Consider the following 22,352-nt stretch of genomic DNA (forward strand, 5'->3'; position numbering starts at 1 on the left):
TATCTATCTATCTATCTATCTATCTATCTATCTATCTATCTATCTATCTATCTATCTATCTATCTATCTATCTATCTATCTATCTATCTATCTATCTATCTATCTATCTGTCTATCTATCTATCTAAGGCATCATGTGTGTTGTGCACGAGTGACTGTTTATGCCCATATAGAGTTTTAAAGGGGTCATGAACTGAGAAATCAAAATTCCCTTGATCTTTGATATATAAATAAAAACATTCTGTAAGTTTCAGAACTCAAAACTTTCTAATTAGTCTAAAAACAGCTTATATTGAAGCCTATCAGCCAAAACGACAGGCTGTGGAATGTGCCACTTTCTGATGTAATATTGTGGCTAAACACCACCTCCGTAAAAGAAGATCAACGCCTGCTTCTACATCGCTGCCTGTTTTGCCCTGCCCACTGATTCGTGCACACAGTATGTAAATGACAAGAGCCAAACCAAACAATAAACTTCATATTTACTGAAGTTTCAGACCACATCAGTAAGAACTTGGTCCTTTTTTCACTTCATTTTATCACATATTCATGAACAAATAAGGCACAATACATCACAGGATCTTCTAAAAGATTTAAACTAAAAGAAAATGCTGTGCTGACTATATTGGATCCAATGTCACACCATACAAGTGTGAGTAACTTTTTTATTATGTGATCGCTATTGCTTTGTCTTGTATTACAGATCGTTTGATATGTACTGAGTGGGCTATTTTATAAATGTATATTGCTATATATATTTCTGTTTTATATATTTTTAATGTAAAAATCTTGATAACATTATAAGTGGACCTCAGAGAACAGTAGGCCGTTCACGACCCCTTTAAATCATTTACTTATGAGGTTTCATGATGCTTAGGATGCTGAGTTTGTAGACCATAGACAATGATGAAGCATGCTAGGTTCTGGAAAACAGCCTACACCGAGTTGCATTAGACATAAAATATAAACACCAAAGTGAATTGAGGCAAATTGAGCCACTTTTTGAGATGATATCCAAGAGTGCCTCTAATTTACCCTATTTCCCCCAATAAAACAAGACTGAATATTACATTCGAAAGCTAATTTTACCCTTTAGCACACCAGTGAGTTAATATATCATGACTCTGCATGCTAACACAATCCAGTCACATCAAACGTTCTCCCAATCACAAGCGTCTTGATTGTTCAAATGAAGTTCAATCGAAGTTTAAGTGTGCTTTGTCTAAGTGTGGTCTCCTCCAGCTGCGGCACGTCAACAGGAAGTGTCACGTCCCACTTAGAACAAGTTCACTTGAGGATAAACCGAAACAAAGCACCCTGAGGGACTTGTAAGCAGCTCTTTGAGTCTATCGCAGTGAGGAGGGAGATTGGAGAGTGTCCTCTTTCAGACCTGCAGATAAGGGTTTAGCATTTCCAGAGTTTTGGGCGGTCTGGTAAAGATGGCCCAGGAGGGAATACACTCTTGTTCTTCATGGAAAGGAAGGACACATTACATACAGACTAGATAAGTGTGCGTGTCGCTGCGTTGATAAGCTAATCGGATGATTCCGCTAGAGGAGAAAAGCTCTTTTATATGTATTTCTCTTTTTTTTCCTGTTAAAGCGCTGGCCTTCTCTCTTTGGGCTGCTATCATTGTCTGAGTTTCAGATTTGTGTCTGTGTGGCCGTGATCCGTCCTTGAATTCATGCTGTGTAAAACTCTTGAAATCAGGGGCGGACAGCAGCTAAACCGAATACAGATTCCAAAATCAATGTAGCTTCTTTGTGTATTGACATTTAAACTTCATTAAAAGTGCAACAACTAATTCCCTGTGGTGGGTTATGTTCAAAGAACTATTTATTTTATGTGGGATATAATAAAAAAAAATGACACATACCGGGGGCCCTGGTGGTCCGGGTTGACCTGTATTAGCTGCTCCATTCTGTAAATAATAATGAGGACAGTTTAGAAGGTATAAACAATATGACCAATACAATCTAAAATATTGTGTGTTTTAGTATCAGGTGAAAGTTATACCTGAATCTTATAGAGACTGCTCATTCCATTGCCCTCTGCATATGGGACACCCTAAAAAAAAAAACAAGTTTACAAGATTTTAGCATGTTGCTAGGTGGTTGCTGATTGGCTAAAGTCAAAATAACCTGCCCAAATCAATATGATATTATAGTTTCCAGATATGTCACAGGTTTCGCCTTCAAATACAAGTCAATGAGATTTTTCTCCTTATTTATCATTCACCAGGCTATAAAATCATAAGGGAAACAAACTAAATTCTCTAATATTAAGGTTTGAACCTGTACTGGTCCCTAATTGAACTATTCTAAAGCCTAACGTTTGGAATACAAATGTCAAGAGAAATCACATTTTCTTTTTAAAAAAGTATATATAAATAAAAATACTTTTTAAGTCTTTAAAATAAATAAATAAATAAAGCCTGTTGAATCATACTGTTATTTACATTTATGAACTATCAATCAGACGACACAAGGCATGAAGAAGATTGTGTGCAACAGGTTTTTCAGTTTTGATCATGTTGATAATTAAGAGTTCTTAGAAATTGATGTATCATGCAAGCTTTATAGGGTTAATTGCGTTAAATTAGTTGGGAATACATACAAATTGCTATTAAAATGTCAAACTTTCAGATCGGAAAGAAACCGCAAATACAAGTATTCAGAAAAAGTCTACAGGTTATAGTATATAGGCCTATAAATATAAATTATTTTTTTAATCAAATACGCATCTCACTTGTGCTTTAAATATCATTTATAGCTAAAGTGTCCAATTTTTTTCCATGTAAAATAAGTTTTCCCCATTCCATCTTTATACGCAGAGATAACTATGAATAAACCACTTGTAGACTGATTTTCCCAAAATGAATAAATACTGTTGCAAAAAATTGCTTGGTGTTTTGCAAAACTCCAAACATGTGATGCTAGACTGGAGCAGAGCTATCTGTTTAGTGACCAATGAAAGACAGCGGGGAAGAGGTATGGAAACCTGTAGGAAAGCATTCATTATATTTTCAATTACGTTTGCAATTCCTAGTGGTGTAGAAAATGCACACTTTAATTCAGAACTTACAGGAGGTCCAGGAGGTCCGGTTCTGCCTTGCGGTCCATCGCTGCCCTGGAACAAAAAGACATTTATTTTCTTTACATGCATAACACAAACTGCCTCTCCAAACAAAGTATATGATTGCATTGAGAGTCAGGGCCAATGCCACACTGCAGTGTTAGCAAATGTTGTGAATAATAACAGGTTTCAGAAGGTTTGAGGATAGACTCAATGCCCCTTGGCTCTATTGGGTTGGCTCTCAGTGGAGCCGATCAGCTGATGAAAACCGATGAAAAATGCCTCTATTTCCTTTCTAGTGCACACCACCAGCTCGTCGAACACATTGAGCGGCATATTCACGATCTCCTGCTAACTGTTTGTGAGAGTATTACTTCAGCCATTTATCAGGCAGTGTGTGTGACTCATACAGATGCAGATGGGTCAAAGAACTATATTGTTGGGAAAAGCCAAAGAGAGAAAAAGATGTGCCTTACATTTTTTTATCCCACTCTAAAATTCAGTTTAACTGTAGAGTTTTTAAATATAACATTTAGGATGATCCACATAACAATTTACTATCATGTTGTGCTAAACCTGTATTACTTTCTTAAGTGGAACAGAAAATAAGCCATTTTAAAGATTACAAAAAGATACACAATATTTCAGGCCTTCTGAGAACATCTGATCATTTTGTGAAAGAAATGGCCCACATTTTAATTTGTTATTCTTTTTTTTCTCAACAGCAGCCCTTCGAAATCTAGTAGTTCACTTATTCACTTGACATTGTCCATGTCCATAAACTTGTATTCTAGGGAAATGTAGCATTAACAGTTTGCAAACATGTTCCACAAACAATTATTCCATGGTCTGTCTGAATACTGGATTCTGATTGGCTGGCAGGTATGCAGTAAAACATTTTAATGCACAGGTAGTTCCAAGTCAGTTTAATCACCATTCGATATAAATGCGCTGCTTTAATTGAAGCACACAAACCCACACACATCACTCGTGCACACACACACACACACACACACACACACACACACACACAGAGAGAGAGAGAGAGAGAGAGAGCGAGAGAGAGAAAGAGTCGGAGATTGCAGATCGCACAAATTTGTCAACGCTTCCCCCCAATTTTTATTAATAAAATAGCCTAGATACTAGATCACTACATTATATTCCTCAGCAACGAGATGGTAAAATCACTGTTTTTGAAGTAGTCTAATTAATTGTTTGTAGAGAGAGACACGCAAATGCAGCATGCAGGTAATGCGCACACTAGGGCTGCATGATTAATCTAAATTAAATCGTAAAGGCAATAAATCGTGATTAGGCCGAAGCTGCATGACACTTGTCATGTGTATCTTTCAGTGAAGCACGGTTCTGTGATCAGCAGTAAATCTCCATCCGAAGGCCAGAGGGCGCTCTCATGCTGAAACTCCAAATAAGACTTTCAGAAGAAACCCAGAAGATTAACTGCTTTCATTAATTCAATGTGACTAATAAACACACAGCTACGACAATATATGGTTTATCGGAGTTCGACTCATAATTTTTGTTATAATGCAATGCTAATCGACATAGTCTTTATCACTGCTTAGAATACTATGAAATATGTTGCGTGCCTTATTCTGTGTAAGAAGCCACATCATCTCTATCAACAGGATTTATTTCAAACACTCAACTAACACTATGAAGCGAGTTTGGAGTAAAAACATGTTATTAAATGTGGTATTTTCGTGCCTTCAGATGGAGCAGCATAGTTCACTGACAAGCTACGCAAATAGTTTTCATAATCGCAGAACGATTTCTTCGATTTCATAATCGCACGATTAAATTGTCTGCGATTATGAACGCGATTTTGCGTAGCTTGTCAGTGAACTACAGCTCTGAGTAGTAAACGTTGCTCCATCTGAAAGCACGTGCTGGAGATTTGCTACTAATCACAGAACCAGTGGTGTATAAAGTACCTGAAAGCCATACTCAAGTAAAAGTACAGATATCTTACCAGAAAATGACTTTGGTAGAAGTTGAAGTCACCGTTTAGAATATTACTTGAGTAAAAGTCTTAAAGTATGTGATATTTATTGTACTTAAACGTACTTAAGTATTGAAAGTAAAAGTACAAGTAAATGCAAATTGGAAAAGAAGCAAATCAATATATATAAAAAAATGTTCATACACAGCTTGAGTAGCAAGATTGTGTTCAGCTTTAACTCTTTCTTCCATTTTTTTTAACATGAAAAAATAGTCGAAATGTGAAATTAAAACCGCCAGTAGGTGACAGCAAGTGACTGTTAATGAGTCATTGAGATTCAACCGATTCATTCAAACGACTGATTCATTCAGGAACAAAGCATTCGACTGTGTTAATGAGTGAATCACTGAATAATTTATTCAACTGATTCGTTCAAAAGTGGATTCATTTAATAAGTAAACACCGTCCATTGCTCAGAGATGCAAAACAGTGCTCTGATCTTTATTTGGAACTATTTTCGTTGGCAAAATTGAGCAAAAACAAGCAATATTATGTCTAAAATGTAAGTCACTTATTGCTTTACTGAACTTGTATAAAATGATTATTAAATGTGTTATCATGCTGATATCTGCAGAAAAACGATACTCTTTGTGTGATATAGATTAAGGTAACTATATATTTGATTATATAAATATAAAAAGCATACCAAAGCATTTTTGCCGTCTACAATTTAGAATGCCTGGAATTTTGAGTTTTAATAGACTAATAAATCAACATGCGTGCACTCTGTGTGTGATTTGGTGATATACTCAATAATGTCAGATCGCACATCATTACAGCAACACTTACCATATTATCGCAGAAGATATACTGTATATCACACACCCCAGACTCGACTTGAGTGAAGCATGAATCATCCGCGGTTGTGCGTGGACTTGTTTGCACATGAGCAAAAGTGTTTTTAGGAGTCTAACTTGCAGACGGCAGACCACTGATTCGTCAAACCTGCTTTCCTGCAGTCTGTGTTCTTCTGACTTCTGACTATTTTGTAGTAAGTAACGAATATGCTTTGGTGAAATGTATCGGAGTAAAAGTATACATTTTAATTAGGAAATGTAGTGGAGTAAAAGTAAAAAGTTGGCTGAAATATAAAAACTCAAGTAAAGTACAGATACTCCCAAAAAATACTTAAGTACTGTAACGAAGTATTATTACTTCGTTACATTACACCACTGCACAGAACCGCCTTAACTGACAAGATGCGCATGACAGTCGCATTCAATTAATCGTGCAGCCCTAGCGCACACAACTGTCATCTTTCTCTTTCTCTCGATCGGTCGATAATTAATTGAAATAAATGCTATAATTCATTCAAATAAATGTGATCTTAACGCACTATTTCATCTCTGTGTCTGATTTGAAGCGGGCAGAATGCTAGAGCTAACCAGTGGCGGCTCGTCGGGGGAGGCAGGGGGGACACAGCCTCCCCCTAATTATGAGGTGAAAATGGGAGGAGGACGATTTAATGTTAATAAAATTCACAATTCATTTCATTTCATGTCTCAGAATGTGTATTTTTTGTTTGTAATTTCACAGTTGTAATATCATAACGTGAAAGTGCCGCTTTTCTATTGCGAATGTGCCGAATCTGCTGATGTAAATGCAACCGCTAGGTGATAGAGAAGGGGAGGGGGAGGCCAGGGGAGCGCGGAGCTATCGTGCCTCCGTTGGTAAAAAAAAATTTGCCAATCAGCATCGAGTGTTCACTTTCAGCGTTGAGGAGTGTTGAGAAAAGAAACCTTGCAAGGGAGGCTAGCCTCCCTTCTCATATCAACCAATCATTAGAGACGTAACTTACGTGATATTAGTTTGAACGTCTCCTGCTGCACTGATAATGTACCAAGTACTTATGATGAGTAGTGATATTGAATATTTGATCGCCAACAGATTTACCAAGCTGTCATTCAAACAGTATATATACAAATTTAGGGAAACCAGCCTAAGCTGGATATAGGCTACAGCAGTCTGCTTAATTAAATGGCGCAACAGGCAGCTCTCTTTTAACACAGACTTTTAAGAAGGGATGGATGTTTGCTTCAAGTGATAGTCCAGGTAAGTGAAATTATATTATTTTGCTGTATGTATGTCGTTTTCTTTACGTTTTCTGACTAAAAGCAACCAAAAAGCCATTTTAAAGTAGTTAAGCAAAAAAGAATAATCGGCAGGGATCCCAGACCAATACAATTAGTGTGCCTCCTCTATTTTAAAACCCACGAGCCACCACTGGAGCTAACGTGTCGTAACTGACGAAAATAACTGTCATTTTTACCCATTCGGTCAAATATTGCGCTGCAAAGAGCAATACTGGTTTTAACTTGTCTATAACTTGGCAAATGACCATGGAATAAGCGGGATAATCAACGGCTTGTGTCTGTGTGGCCGTGATCCGTCCTTCAGTTCCTCCGCTTCGTGTCAGGTGGTTCTTTGCCTCCAAGTTGTGCATTTAAAATCCTTTAATGCACGGCAAACCGTTGATTATCCCTTACTTACACTCTGCCTGGGTTTGAAATAGCATTATCTTTTTTTAAGGGCCTTAATATTATTTTAAAATCTTAAAGCAGAAATTATCACTTGATTATGTTTACCCGTTCTCCCTTTGGTCCTGTGGCCCCAACAGGTCCTGGTCTGCCAATCAGTCCCTAAATGTAGAGGAATATGCATAAGGATCATTTTAATCAGATACATCGCTGCGGGGAAAAAAAAACAAGAAGAAAAAAAAAGATTACCAAGGAACTAAACTAGCCGTCATATAAAAACCATAAAATCATGATGATATTTATTTTTTGCTGGAAGTTTCTAACCTGTGGACCCATACGGCCTGTGGATCCAGGCAATCCTGGCACACCTGAGGACCCCTGGGAACAGATGAAAATAATTGTAGCTATAATTGATAATTCTTTCTCTATCCCTGGACCAATCAACTGTGAGCTTGAGGCTAGATTTCAACAACAATAAAATGAAAGTTTAAATAAAAGGGGTCATATGATGCGATTTCAAGTTTTCCTTTCTCTTCGGAGTGTTACAAAGCTGATTGTGCATAGATAAGACCCCTGAAGTTGCAAAGACTAAAGCCTCAAAACCAAAAAGATATTCTTTATCAAAGTTAAGACTCTGCCACGCTCCGCAAGAGAGCTAGAAAGAGAGAGCGAGCGCGCGTGAGAGAGAGAGAGAGAGAGAGAGAGAGAGCGAGAGAGCAAGAGAGAGAGAGCAAGAGAGAGAGAGAGATCGAGAGAGCAAGAGAGAGGGGGGGGGGGGTCACATCACAAACACATACCAGCTTCATCACTGTGTCTGTCACGCGACTCTGTTCCCCTTTCGGGCTCTGTCTTTACATTTATTTTGAAAGATGAAGCTCGCGATTAAAGGTAAGGGGCGTTACATTTCCGACGCGTGCTTGCGGTGTTTGGCCAATCACAATGCACTGGATCAGCTGGTCAAACAGAGCAGACAGCGCTTGTCGGAAGGAGGGACTTTGTAGAAAACGAAGCATTTGAGAGAGGCGGGGCATAGAGGACCTACAATAATGTACAGTATTTGAAAAATAATGTGTTTTTTGAACATTAAAGCATGTCAACATATTCTGTTACACCAAATACACAAAATAATGATCTTTAAAAAAGCATCATATGACCCCTTTAAATAAAAATCCATTGGTCCATTGGACAATACACTATTCTATACAATGTCAGCATTGTTTCAAATGTGAATGGGTACAAAACAAAAGATGTTTATTTAAATACCTATTGAAACAGCAATCTACTCAAACAACTAAAATCACTTCATTTCAGATGCACAGTCTGGAAAATAAAGTGTCTGGAGCAGCAGTATAGTAGTCAACTATGACACATCAGACAAGTCCACTAACTGTAACAGAATTAGTTTAGCTTTGTTGTATAATTTTGATAACTCACCTCATCACCCTTGTCCCCCATTGGACCAGGAAAGCCCCTCTCACCCTTCACTCCCTATATGACAACGAGACACACGGACAATCATTGAGACAGAAAGTACACTCTCTTGATCTCTTATGATGCTCTTACACATTATTAATGCTCATCTCTAGCCTCAATTCTTGTCTGTCACTTAACGTCTCGCATTCATGCACTCTAATGTAGATTATGCAAACCATTTTGTTGCTATAATTGTTGCACCATTTGTAATACATTTGCCCTGCTATGCCTTGTAACAGAGGAAATGTACTTCCAGAATTGCAGCTAAAGGGAAGACTGTGGATATATCTGGGGCTCATGTGTCTGCCAATCACACGATTCTCTTCTCTAATCTCTGATTTAGGGCAGCTTACCTTCGGACCCTCTTTTCCGGGATTACCAGCTGGGCCCCGAAGTCCCTGATCCCCCTGTCAAAGCCAACACAGAACGTAAGGAGCCAGGTCCACAGGACAGACATAAGAATATACAGTGGCTCAGGAAAGTATCTGAACACTTAGGCCACAGTTAATGTATGAATGTCATCATGTGTTTAAAAGATCAACAAACTGGAATTAATTTTAAAGAATGAGAAGACAAGGTCATACAGTATTGCAAGTAAAACATTTGAAGTTCTCGTAAATTGTGGCCCAGAAAAGTAAAATTAGCTTTGAGAAAATGTCAAGCATCATTGTTTGCAAGTGCAGATTAATTTGCAGATTTTGTGGTTATCTAATACAATGACATGCAAACTCTTTAAATACTTTTTAAAGCTCTTGTATAGCAAATCTCAAAAACTTTGTTATATACACATGCATTTCAAATAACTGGACTGCAGAAATGTCTGGTGTATTATAAACAAATCATTCATTGCATCAGCCAGAAAGGATGACAGCAATCAGTGCTAGAAAATCTCAGGTGGAGGAACAGAATTTTAATTAGTGAGGAGATTAAATGTGTTTGCAGCCAATTTTACCTTTTCTCCATCCATTCCTGGGATACCTGGAGCTCCAAGGGAACCCTTTTCTCCTTTCTGCCCTGGCAATCCTGGTACTCTGGTCTGACACGCACTGCAGGCATTCTGCCAAAATCACACAATGTAAGATGCAGAAATCCCACTTTCTCTCTTCTGTAGCGTCTGGACCACTCCGACACACAATATATATTTTGTTAGCTAGATTTCACAAATACTTTGTAACACCCCAGGACGCCGAACAAGACCCTGGTTTCATGGTAACCCGATACATTTACAACCTTGTGGAATGCGAGCCGGCTCTCATTCTGCTTTCTCCAGAAACAAGGGGTACAAATGCACAGGAGAAATGGACTGTTCTTCTAATTAATTCATAGGAAAACCTTCTTTGAATGAACACCCATTTTCTTCAGGCCATTGTGTATATTATTGCTGTGTTGTATTTAATCTGTTCTAATCTCTTTCTCCTTCTGTTCAGATAAGCCCAGGATGCAACAGATCACAAAATTAACCTTTTTTTGGTTCACATATTCAGAAAGGACCCATCATATATAGCTGCCTGATATTAAACGATGCAGATGAGAAAAATTTAAGGATTTTCTCATATGCCGAAACAATCAAAGCATATCAAACTAAAATCTGGCAGGTAAAATTAGTTTTATTTTAAATGCAAACTTATCGAGTTTTAAAATGCATCTTAGTGATTTGCAATGTATAAAACATAGTAAATTATTGATCTAAAAATAATTAAATTAAAATATTTTTTTGGACTAAACGGTGTCAGATGCTAAAGTAAAATTATAGGTTTAAAATACTGTATAAACAGTAAAATTATAGATTTGCCTCAGAATGCAGGAAATATGAATATAAAATATATAGTCCTTTAGTAAAAATGTGAATAATATGCAACAAATTAAATTTCTGAAATAGCATTGTGCATTTGTAAATTATTTTTCTCATGTATCTTTATATTTGAATTTAAAATGGTTTAAAAATTCTCACATGATTCAACTTATACCCTGACATGGTTTTGCTATTTTGAGAAGTGATATTTGTATGATTGTGTCATAAATGCTTCCTTATAAATTTATAGTAGATGTTCTGAAATATTATGAAAAGGATTCATTTGACCTCCATCTCATTTCTTCTAAAAGACAACGGAAGTAAAACGTGGCACCGTTTACCTCACTCTTACTGTGGAAAAACAGTAAACAGACTCCAACGTCCTTATTTGTGTTCATGAACTCTACACAGGTTTATCTGCTTCTGTATACTGACCTTTATTGCATCTGTGTAAGATGTATGTTTGCCCATCTGGATATATGCTTTTACCAGCTTGCAGAGGCACATATGGCGTGGCAATCAAGCTTTGCCCACTGCTAAAAACGCTAAAGGTCAAACCCAGGCATACAAACAACTCACAGGCAGAAAACTTGATAAAAGGCATGCATTAGGGAAGTACAATTTTTTCCCAGATTTTAACCTTGCCAGCCTGATGCATTCACCTCAATACATTTGCCCACTGATACAGAGAGAAACAGCAAAAGCAGAAGCGGAGGTGCTTTCAAAAGCGGTTTTGAAACTCGGGGGCTAAGTAAGCAACCTTTTTCTCTTCTGCTCTTTAAGAGTGAAACTGTATACCCGACCCATGAAGCGTAATCAATGGTTTACCGTAATGGGTCGCAAGGATTGCATTAACATTTCACATTGGATGCACTTTTCGTACCCAGCACCAGCGTGTCTCTGAAGGTAGCAATTTACTAGTGCATTAGTCCCACCTGCTCAATAAGTGCAGGGTGATTCAGGAACCACATTTATATTTGCGTTCTTTGTGTAAGACTGACAATTAGCAAATTGCATGTGACCGATATAGCAGTAGAGGTTTAACATTAATGGAGAAAAGAGGAAATTCGTACACAAATTCAAGAAGAGTCAGAACACATGACCTAAGTGCTTTGACATTTTTAGATTTCGACATAAAACTGTGAGCTTTAATAAATAAATACTATTAATTTATTTAAAGGAATATTTCACCCAACAATTAAAATAGAACGTCAGAGCTGCTCTATACCATAAACAGTGAATGGTAATTCACAGTGCAAAATTAGCAAAGCTTTTTATACAAAAAAATAGAAAAGTAAAATATACATAATTTATTGACTCAAGCTCCAATTCAAACTCTGCAGAAATCAGTCATAAACTTGCCTGTTCTTTTGACATTTAAATATGTTTTGATGCATTCCCTTTCCTTTGTGTATGAAGACACATCAAATCCAAACCGGAGATAAATTACAGTACATAAGCTACTGTAAGTAGCTCTGTGTGTTGTTGTGGTTGACAGCTCAGTCCTAAGAATCTCACGGTGTCATTTTTTGAGCAAATGGGCATTTATCTTGTCAGAAGTTTCTTCAGTCGCATAGAGATGAATGCATGATGCCCAAACAGGAACATAAAGAGCAGTGGAGGAGGAAGACAGAACAGAAAGCACTTATAAGGAGGAATTAAAGAGAGAGCGAAGAGTGAAAGTTAAAAGAATGTTTCTTTTTCTAAGTGCTGAATATATATGAATGTAAAGAGTTTGAAAGAGAGCAATAGAGCAGACAATTAAATAATTTATAACAGTTCTTCAGAGCAATTTTAGATAAAATTGGGCTTTATATTACCTAAGGCTATATTCTGTCATTTGTGTTTTGTTACTAAAATATTGTGTGTAATAGGATATGTTTCTGAAATCTTACGGTTTAATAGAAGGGAAAAAAATGCTTCCTCTAGGTTACAAGGGGTAAGATCTGTCTTAATATCCACACACAATCTGACTGAAGGGAACAGAGTTTTAAATAGATTTTTAAAACACCTTCGGTTTGAGATGTCAGGTTTTAAAGTCTGCAAAAGTTTTGCTGATATGCATCTCAAAGGAAACTTTTTGGGTACAGACCTAACTGTAAATGGCACCTGCATCTTTTATTTATTTTTTAGTTCTGTTCATCATAATTCATACTATTAATATTTAGCATCTGCTGCAGTGAGAACAGATAGCTGGATGAAACAGTACCTTTAGTAATGTCCCCATGTCTCCAACAATAGGTAGTGCTGTCTGAAAAAGAAACATTTAAAGCAGCATAAGAAAATGACACGCAATACAAACACAAGTATTTATTTTATTCCCCCATGGAGTGCTATGTCAATATAATATTCCAACTATTTTAATTAGCAGAGCAACAATAAACAAAACAACTGTACATATTGTGAGTAACCGAATATTAACATTTCTAGGAATGTCGAGAAAAAGGCAAAAAAAAAAAAAACAACAACAAAAAACAACTAATGTTACGAACCGGTTCTCCAGGGGGTCCAGGGGGTCCTGGTCTGCCTTGTGGGCCTGCAGGTCCCTTTCAGATTAAGACACATTCAAGATTTTAAGAATTCTTTACATAAAATAATAATATGAATAAATAAATATCTTGATATTTTCATCTTTTGACAAATTTGGACTCAAAGAAATTAAAACACTTCTCACCATAATTCCTGGCGATCCAAGTGGTCCTGGAGGTCCACGAGGACCCTGTGAAAAGAACACCATCATGTAAATTCACTTCACTTCAACATTTTTAAAACAAAGAGTTTCAATCTCTGTCTTAACTTGTATAAGATCATAAAAAATATGCACTATCAATATGTAAGTATATTATGCACAATGGTATATAACTGACATGCTTGGTCTACATGTAATTGCTGTTTTTTGGATGTTAAATGATCCTTTACCTGAATTCCTGGTTCTCCTTTAGATCCCATCAGACCCTATAGAAAATAAATAAATAAATGAACAAAAATGTTCAATTAATAAATGCAGGTGTCTTATATATATTGTTTTCAGTGTGATATGCAAAAACACTAAATGCTAATATCTAAAGCTACTTGGAAAACTTTTATATAGTGTGAACTTTATGGTTGTCTGTGGGAAGTATGTGGGATGAAGAAACGATAACGCAGACTGTATTTCTGTGTGAAAAGTAATTGTCATTGCAAACCTGTATGACTCAGTAGAACAGATTAAAGCCATTGTCAAGCTTCAATTCCGACAAAAAGTACCATAACAGTTATTCATTTGACTTGTACACGTTCAATGCTGTATGATACTTTTGAATGTGGAACAGACTGAAATTTAAGCTTTTGTGTTCCACAAAAGAAAGTTTGGAACAACATGAGAGTGAGTAAATGACTATTTTCTGTTTTGTGTGAACAATCTCTTTAAATGAAGACAATGTTTGTGAAGTTACTCTAAAACAGGTATTTACAGGGGGTCCAGTGATTCCAATACCAGGTTCTCCTTTCTCTCCAGCATCTCCAGGGACTCCAGGTACACCTCGCTCACCCTGGTGGAGAGCAAAAAAGTTCATTCATCCAAACTAAATTAACTCCAAAACTCACAAAACACAGTCAAGTAGTGCCGGTTTATGTAATAAAGCTTGGCTGGATAATTATTGTGTTTTAAAATGAATTTGTTGCCATAGCAACATCATGAACATATTCAGTCAGTATGTAGTAATGTATTTAAAATCAAACCCTTACAAACAGATGCTTACACAGTAGTAAAATAAGAGCTTTAACGAAGCGTTCTGCATAAGCAAATCATTTATGACAGCATGCAACTGGCTTAAATACATTTTCAGGGTTTAATACAAGTTAAGCTCTACTACCACAGACAATTTCGACTTGGAACTCAGTTTGAAAACTGTATTCCACAAATTTATATTTGTTTTAAACTTTGGGAATGAGTCAAAATGGTTTTCTGTGGTAATCGACATTAATGTCACAGATGCAATTAGATATGGCGTTTAACTTTAATTATTCACAATGGTGACATTTCTTATCACACCATAAAAAAAGTGGACTAAAAGACAAAGCACAGCGCAGGGAAATATGGCTGATATGAACTCAGGGGATGTTCCTTTACAGATAAATTTTACAAGCGCAAAACTGAATACTTTAAAAAGAATCTCTCACAGTGACCTACCTTAGGGCCCCGCAACCCCCGAAGACCAGACGCGACCTCCTCCTAGAGATGAAATACAAACTCAAATGAAGACTGTGTTCTTAAAACTTACATAAGACTCAATTTCAGCCAGAAACTTTTATAGGAACAGTCTGAAAATCAGTGTTTGAGAATACTAAAGAGGTGATGCTATACTAAAACAGTGTTAAAGGAACAGTGTAACATTTTATATAAATAAATAAATCTACTTTTTCTTCACCGCTTTAAATTAGTAGCTTGTAACTTGACAAGATACAATTTCAAGCAGCGTCCCCAACGTCGCTAAATATTGCACGCTCTAGAGTTTGGTGCAATTCACAGCAAATTTTTAATTGTTTTTCTCTGTGTGATTTGCAAGTGATACTGTAGGAGCCGACAGTGTGAAAGAGTTACAGTAAGCATTATTTGCTATACGCCACTGATGGAAAATTGATTTTTGTGGTCAGCAAGAATTAGATTAGCAAGTAGTTTTCGCATTGCAGAAGCTGTCACAGCAAGTAGGTAAACAGACTTTTTGCATCCTATGAAGTCAAAATACAGGATACTGAAGTATAGTGAACCGATTAAATGAAAACGGCAAGGCCCTTGTGAGAAGTTGGACTGAATCAAAAGTGGGTATTAAAAGTGATAACAACAGAAACAACTAAATTAATAATAATTATAACAAGAATAAGAATAAAGCAGAATGAGACCAGGAGTGTATATAAATGGTGTCCGATTTGATTTCATTCGTTCACTTCACTCGTGTAAATTTCCCTGTCTTTCTCTCTTCCACTAAATCAGAACAGACAAAGGTGATTGATGGCTTCATGCTATATTGATTTCAGTCCAGCAAACCATCATTCAGCTGGTCTGTCTGCCCACCACCCATCTGTCTATATGCTTCATGCTGGATGACTCGCCACCTTTACAGTTAATATGCAGTTTATCTCCTTCCCTCGCAAACAAACATCATTTCTTAAGTCAGAGTTCAGCTGGCACCTAACTAGCACGAAATAAAACGCAATAACAAACGGCACCGATCCAATCAATTTCCAGTGGGGAAATGCCCTACATTTGATCTTGTTCAAGAAGATGCTTCACTCAGATATACATTATAATAGGAAATGACATTGAAAACTTTTGTTTCAGGCCAATTTTAGTGTATAGAAACTACAAATGTGACCCTATCTATAACATCCCAGGACAGCTCACAGGTGTACCATTAGGATGAAATAGCAAGGGTGTTTTTAAAGGTAGTTTTACCAAAGCAGTATATTAGCATGAGCAGTATTTCATTGACAAAGCTGAAATCAATGAGCTGTCATCAATAAAACCAGCTGCTACTACAGTTGTTTCTCATTCAAGAAGCCATTTCACATTGATATACGTCACAATGGGGACCAAAAGACTACTTCCGTTTCATGCCAACTTTAAATAGTGTTGATACACTTCATCCCAAACTAGAGAAGTGACCACATCTACAACATCCCAGACTATATCCAAAGTTTTTTTCTACCAAGATATTTTTTTCTAACTTAAGAAAAAAATGAGACGGCTGTTAAAAAATATGTAGATAGATATAGGTGGTATAGGACCAGACGATGCTTCTGAAAGAACAGGATGAGAATTGTGAGATTTCTGACAGATGGCATACTAGTATCTTGGCCAAAGTGTGAGACATTGTTGAGATTTCTTTCGAAACTGTAGATGAAACCTTGAGATAAGTAGATTTTACTTAGATTTGAGAAAACAAAGAAGTAGGAGGACCAAAGCTAAAGTCTCGATTTGCTTCTCACTGGTTTCGAAGAGAAACAACTGAGCTATTTCGCAGATCTCATAGCTGATTTTTCTTTCTCATGGCTTGGACAGCCGACAGGTATACCGTAAGGACGGCACAGCAAAGGTGAATTAGCATGAACAGTATTTCATTGTCAAAGCTGAAAACAACGAGCTGTCATCAATAACCCGGCTGCTGGCGGAAGAAGAGCGTGTGTGCGGCAACGTGTCGCAGATTTACAGGTGCATAACATCATTGTCAGTGTGCCTCTTAAATCGGAGCTGTCATCAAGTGGTGGGATGTTGGATAAGTGTTGAGTGATATTCTGTTTGTGTCTTAAAGGGGTGCTGAAAGAGAAGATATTGAGTGGGGAACATGAAGTGTAAGAGAAAGACAGGAATGGTGTTGTGTACCTACCCCATTGCAAGGTCCGACAGAGCAGGGCTCACCAGGTTCACCCTTGAGGCCCGGGGGGCCTATCGGTCCCGGCCCTCCACCTGCATCACCCTGCAAACACACATCGAGTCGCTGTCACCTCAGGTTTGTCATTTGACAGGTTGAGGAGCACCACACAAATGCACACACATGCCTGCCCTTCACACGCACATACAAAACAAGAGCTGGACGTAAATATCACAGACATCTGGGGCAAATGCCACCAACCTAGAAAACGCCTCACGCAGCTTCAGAAGTGAGACGAGAGACTAAAAAAAGCAGTCTAAACATCTGCTATGCTGAACATGCTCCCTCTATTAAAGACGCTGTTATTGAGTGATCTGTGACTATTTTGAGTGCACTTTCGCCAGTTGACTTTTTTCACAATAACTTTCATTTAGTAATCTGAACAAAATATTTGCAAATTTGAATTATTGTTGAAGGAAAATAAAATGTACTTCAGGCCCCATCCTACCATGATGCAATATCTTAGCCTACTAAAAGATAAGACCAACGTAAGTAACATTGGAATATACTGTATATAGTACATAGTAACAAAATAAAATAAGACTAAAATAAATAATATAATTTAAAATGTTTTCAGCAATTAACACAATGTAAACATTAGACGAAAAAATGTTTAGATGAAAAAGTTACTTAAACTAATACTGAAATAAATACAAAAAAATAAAAAATAAAAATTACAAAAGCACAAAAATACAAAAAAACCTAAAAAATAAAAGTCCATTTAAAATATTTAAAAAGTACTGCAATAGTATATAAATAATTATAAAATAAATTTTATTGGACTCTTCTATTAAAAAAGGCTATTTTAATTAATTAATTTAATTATTCTAAATATTAAGTCCTAAATATTAAGTTGTTACTCAAAGAAAATTCTGGAAATACATTTGCAAAGTGTACAGTCATTCTTTAGTTCTTAATATCATCTGATAATCAATTTTGCTGTAGGCCAAGTCTTCTGAACAAAGGTAGTTTGTTGTGCTTTAGACTAGATTTCCACTTTCATTATACTTTCCAGTATCTCTACAGACGTCACATTTTGCCTTCTAAAGGACCCCAATAAATAACAAACACAAAGCAGTAATTCTTAGATCTTAAATCTGAAACCATTTCAGCATACAGCTTTATATCTGCTAACAGCTGGTGAAAACTGTCGAGATGTACAAGCAAAACAGCTCAGTGAAGTCTAACGCGAACAAATTGTCCTGAACATGACCTAGTGCTTCAACATATGCAGAAACAAGGAAAACATCACATTAGAAACATGCAGCCCCAGTGCGTTCTTGCGTACCTTTTCTCCTTTCATTCCATCATTTCCAGGCAGTCCTGGTTGACCGGGAGAGCCCTGGAAAAATCAGGAAAGACAAGACACATGCCCGTCAGCTTTATCTGTTCCTGCTTTATTCGTTTTAATTTGATACCTAACATCCCCCCCAATCCCTGTGTTCCCATCCTTTTTGGAATAAAGGCAGATGCTCATTAGCAGAAGCAGGTGCCGAGAACAGATTGTGATGCTGATTCCTCCCTACACGTAGAGAACTCAGATGTACCCGTCCCTGCAAATTAATTTTCAGATTACCGATTGATTACGGATTGTCTGTGCAACAATTTACAGCTCTGCATCCTCGTTTTTCTCGCCTCTGTTATTTATACGTGCACTGTCTTTTTCTGTTTGTGAGTGAGAGAGTGGGAAAAACTAAAAGAATGTGGAGTGCGTGATTAGAATAAATCTAGATTTTTACATTTTCGTGTGGTGTTTCCCATGCAAAAGTCTATGGTGCTCTAAAGAATCTTACAATTGCACAATTGGCTCTTCATGGTGTTCTTCAGAATATCAAAATGTTCTTCATACTGAGGAACCCAAAACTGTTATTATATGGCATTACTGCAAAAACTCCTTTTTGGAACCTTTATTCATAAAGGAATAGTTTGAAAATTTGCAGAAAATCTACTCAACCTCAGGCCTTGCAAGATGTAGATGAATTTGTTTCTTTCTTGTATCTTCATCAGAACCGATCTGGAGAAATTTAGCATTATATATCACATGCTCACCAATGGATCCTCTGCAGTGAATGGGTGCCACCAGAATGAGTGTTTAAATAACTGATAAAAAACTTCACAATAATCCAAATGACTATTAGTAGATCAATTAATATCTTGTGAAGTAAAAATCTGTGTGTTTGTACAGAACAAACCCACTAAAACCATTGCTTCCAGCAAAAATGTGAGTCCTCTAGCCATACTATTGCGCTCTCCAGTGAAAAAAAAACATCAGTAGAGAAATGTGCTCAGATCAAGCACTGTATCTTGATGAGACAACAGAGAATGGACTTTTCACTGGAGGAAGCATTATTATGGATTACAGACTCACAATTTGGCAAGAAGCTGTTTGAACTCTCATTCTGACGGCACCCATTTACAGCATAGGATCCACTGGTGAGCAAGTGATGTAGTGCTACATTTCTCAGAATCTGTTTCAGTGAAGAAACATGAAAGAAATAAACTCTACATCTACATCTGTTCTGATGAAGGAACAAACTATATATAAACTCTATATCTTGGATGGCCTGAGGGTGAGTACATTTTCATTGTTGGGTGAACACTTTCTTTAAGAGTGTATAATTTTCTGGTCTCAAGTTGCCTCATTTACAGTATTTTATCATGCATTTTATTGTTTGCCTGCCAAAAGTGTACTTTTGATCAGTTACAAATTTTACCCAAGCAGTTTGGGAGGAGTTGAGAAACTAAAAATGGGTCCCACTTTATATTAGGTGGCCTTAACTACTATGTACTTACATTTAAATTAATCATTTGGTACAATGCACTTATTTTTACATTGTACTTATATAAAAAAATACCTATATGTAATTACATCTGTAATTAATTTCTGTAATTACATTTATAATTACACTGTTGACCCATCCCTTACACCTTAACCCACCCTTAAACCTACCCATACCATCAAACCTGTCCCTAACCTTACCCGTATCCCACCTCAATACCAGCAAATGTGTTCTGCAATACAATATGAACACAATAAGTACATTGTACTTATGTTTTGATGTAAGTACATAGTAGTTAAGGCCACCTAATATAAAGTGTGACCTAAAAAGCACTTATTGTGTACATACACATTTTTACATTGTACTTATATAAAAAAAATACCTATATGTAATTACATCTGTAATTAATTTCTGTAATTACATTTATAATTACACTGTTGACTCATCCCTTACACCTTAACCCACCCTTAAACCTCCCCATACCATCAAACCTGTCCCTAACCTTACCCGTATCCCACCTCAATACCAGCAAATGTGTTCTGCAATACAATATGAACACAATAAGTACATTGTACTTATGTTTTGATGTAAGTACATAGTAGTTAAGGCCACCTAATATAAAGTGTGACCTAAAAACGTTCCCTGCTTACCGGATCTCCTGAAAGACCACGGAGGCCAATGGGACCAGACGGACCCTGCTTTCCCTGTAAGAACACAAACACATGTTGAGATCTCTTCATATGAGCAGCATGACCTTATTTCAGGTTTGAAAAAATTGTTTGGAAAATGTGAAATCAGTTTGTGCCTAACTATGAGAGCAAGAGAATAAAACATGCTTTGAAAGCTCTTGCTTCAGGGACTCTGATTGTGTACCAGCTGTGTAGCATTTTAACTGCTTGCTATTCTGAGAGGTCCCTAACTATTAACTAAAATGAAGGCCACAATCAGATGCTTTTTGCGACCTTGGTAACATGCCACAACCCATTTAACCCAGCAAGAACCGATTGCAATAAGCCACCCGTAAGCCACCCGATATCAAGGCAAGGCACTTTATTTATATAGCACATTTCGTACACGATGGTAATTCAAAGTGCTTTACATAAAAGAAAGTAAAATAATCATTAAAAAAAAGAATCACAAAAATAAAACAAGGAATTTAAAACCTTTGAAAATGATTTAAAGATTGATTTAAAATGAATTTAAGACAGTTAAAAATGATTATACATACATAAAATACAGTGCACTCAGTTCGGACATCGCACAGTGCTCATTCAATAAATGCACAGCTAAACAGATGAGTTTTGAGTCTAGATTTAAATGTGACTAATGTTTTAGCACATCTGATCTCTTCTAGAAGCTGATTCCAACTGAGGGCGGCAAAATAGCTAAAAGCAGATTCCCCTTGGTTTGTGTGAACCCTTGGTATTTCTAACTGACTCGATCCTAATGATCTGAGTGGTCTGTTAGGTTATATTCAGTGAGCATATCTGCAATGTATTTAGGCCCTAGGCCATGGAGTGATCTATAAACGAGTAAAAGTACTTTAAAATCAATCCTAAATGTAACTGGAAGCCAGTGTAAGGACCCGAGGACTGGTGTGATATGCTCAGATTTTCTGGTTCTAGTCAGAATACTGGCAGCAGCGTGCTGGATGAGCTGCAGCTGTCTAATGGTCTTCTTGGGAAGGCCGGTGAGGAGACCATTACAATAGTCCACCCTGCTGGTGATAAAGGCATGAACAAGTTTCTCCAAGTCTTGACTGGAAACAAAACTTCTAATTCTTGCAATGTTTTTGAGATGATAGTATGCTGATTTAGTTACTGCTTTGACATGACTACTGAAACTAAGGTCTGTCTCCAGAATCACACCAAGATTCTTGACTTGATTTTTAGTTGTTTGACCCCTAGAGTCAAGGTATGCATTCACCTTGAGAACTTCATCTTTGTTTCCAAATGCAATGACTTCAGTTTTCTCCTTGTTTAACCGAAGGAAATTTTGGCACAAAACTGTTAATTTCATCAATGCATTGGCAGAGGGAGTCAATGGGGCTGTAGTCATTTGGTGATAAGGCTAGGTAAATCTGGGTATCATCAGCATAGCTGTGATCGGTAATTTGGTTCCTTCTCATTATTTGACTTAGTGGGAGCATATACAGGCTTAGTGGGAAGGCTAAACAAGAGCGGTGCAAGAATTGAGCCTTGTGGGACGTCCACTTAAGATTTATGCTCTCCAATACTCCAATACTAACCTCTCCCTTCTAAGTATGACCTGAACCATTTGAGTACCATCCCAGAAAGCCAGACCCAGTTTTCCAGTCTCTCTAGAA

The 22,352-nt window shown here is 37.0% G+C and overlaps 1 protein-coding gene across 1 annotated transcript in view; it reads right to left on the reverse strand.

The window, feature by feature from the left end:
* LOC107601030 (collagen alpha-1(XIX) chain-like) overlaps nt 1-22,352 on the reverse strand; it is a 99,076-nt gene that overhangs the window by 53,957 nt on the left and 22,767 nt on the right. Inside the window, exons 12-28 of the mRNA XM_016293045.1 lie at nt 20,677-20,730; nt 18,535-18,588; nt 17,202-17,291; nt 15,008-15,049; nt 14,289-14,366; nt 13,756-13,791; nt 13,511-13,555; nt 13,329-13,382; nt 13,046-13,087; nt 9,997-10,101; nt 9,398-9,451; nt 9,006-9,059; nt 7,896-7,949; nt 7,680-7,733; nt 3,084-3,128; nt 2,016-2,066; nt 1,876-1,920 (exon numbers count right to left, since the gene is read on the reverse strand). Coding sequence (XP_016148531.1) covers nt 1,876-1,920; nt 2,016-2,066; nt 3,084-3,128; nt 7,680-7,733; nt 7,896-7,949; nt 9,006-9,059; nt 9,398-9,451; nt 9,997-10,101; nt 13,046-13,087; nt 13,329-13,382; nt 13,511-13,555; nt 13,756-13,791; nt 14,289-14,366; nt 15,008-15,049; nt 17,202-17,291; nt 18,535-18,588; nt 20,677-20,730 — 957 coding nt within the window. The remainder of the gene's footprint in view (nt 1-1,875; nt 1,921-2,015; nt 2,067-3,083; nt 3,129-7,679; nt 7,734-7,895; nt 7,950-9,005; nt 9,060-9,397; nt 9,452-9,996; nt 10,102-13,045; nt 13,088-13,328; nt 13,383-13,510; nt 13,556-13,755; nt 13,792-14,288; nt 14,367-15,007; nt 15,050-17,201; nt 17,292-18,534; nt 18,589-20,676; nt 20,731-22,352) is intronic.

Source organism: Sinocyclocheilus grahami, unplaced genomic scaffold (genome assembly GCF_001515645.1).
Source record: "Sinocyclocheilus grahami isolate Dianchi unplaced genomic scaffold, SAMN03320097.WGS_v1.1 scaffold297.1, whole genome shotgun sequence".
Lineage (NCBI taxonomy): Eukaryota > Metazoa > Chordata > Actinopteri > Cypriniformes > Cyprinidae > Sinocyclocheilus > Sinocyclocheilus grahami.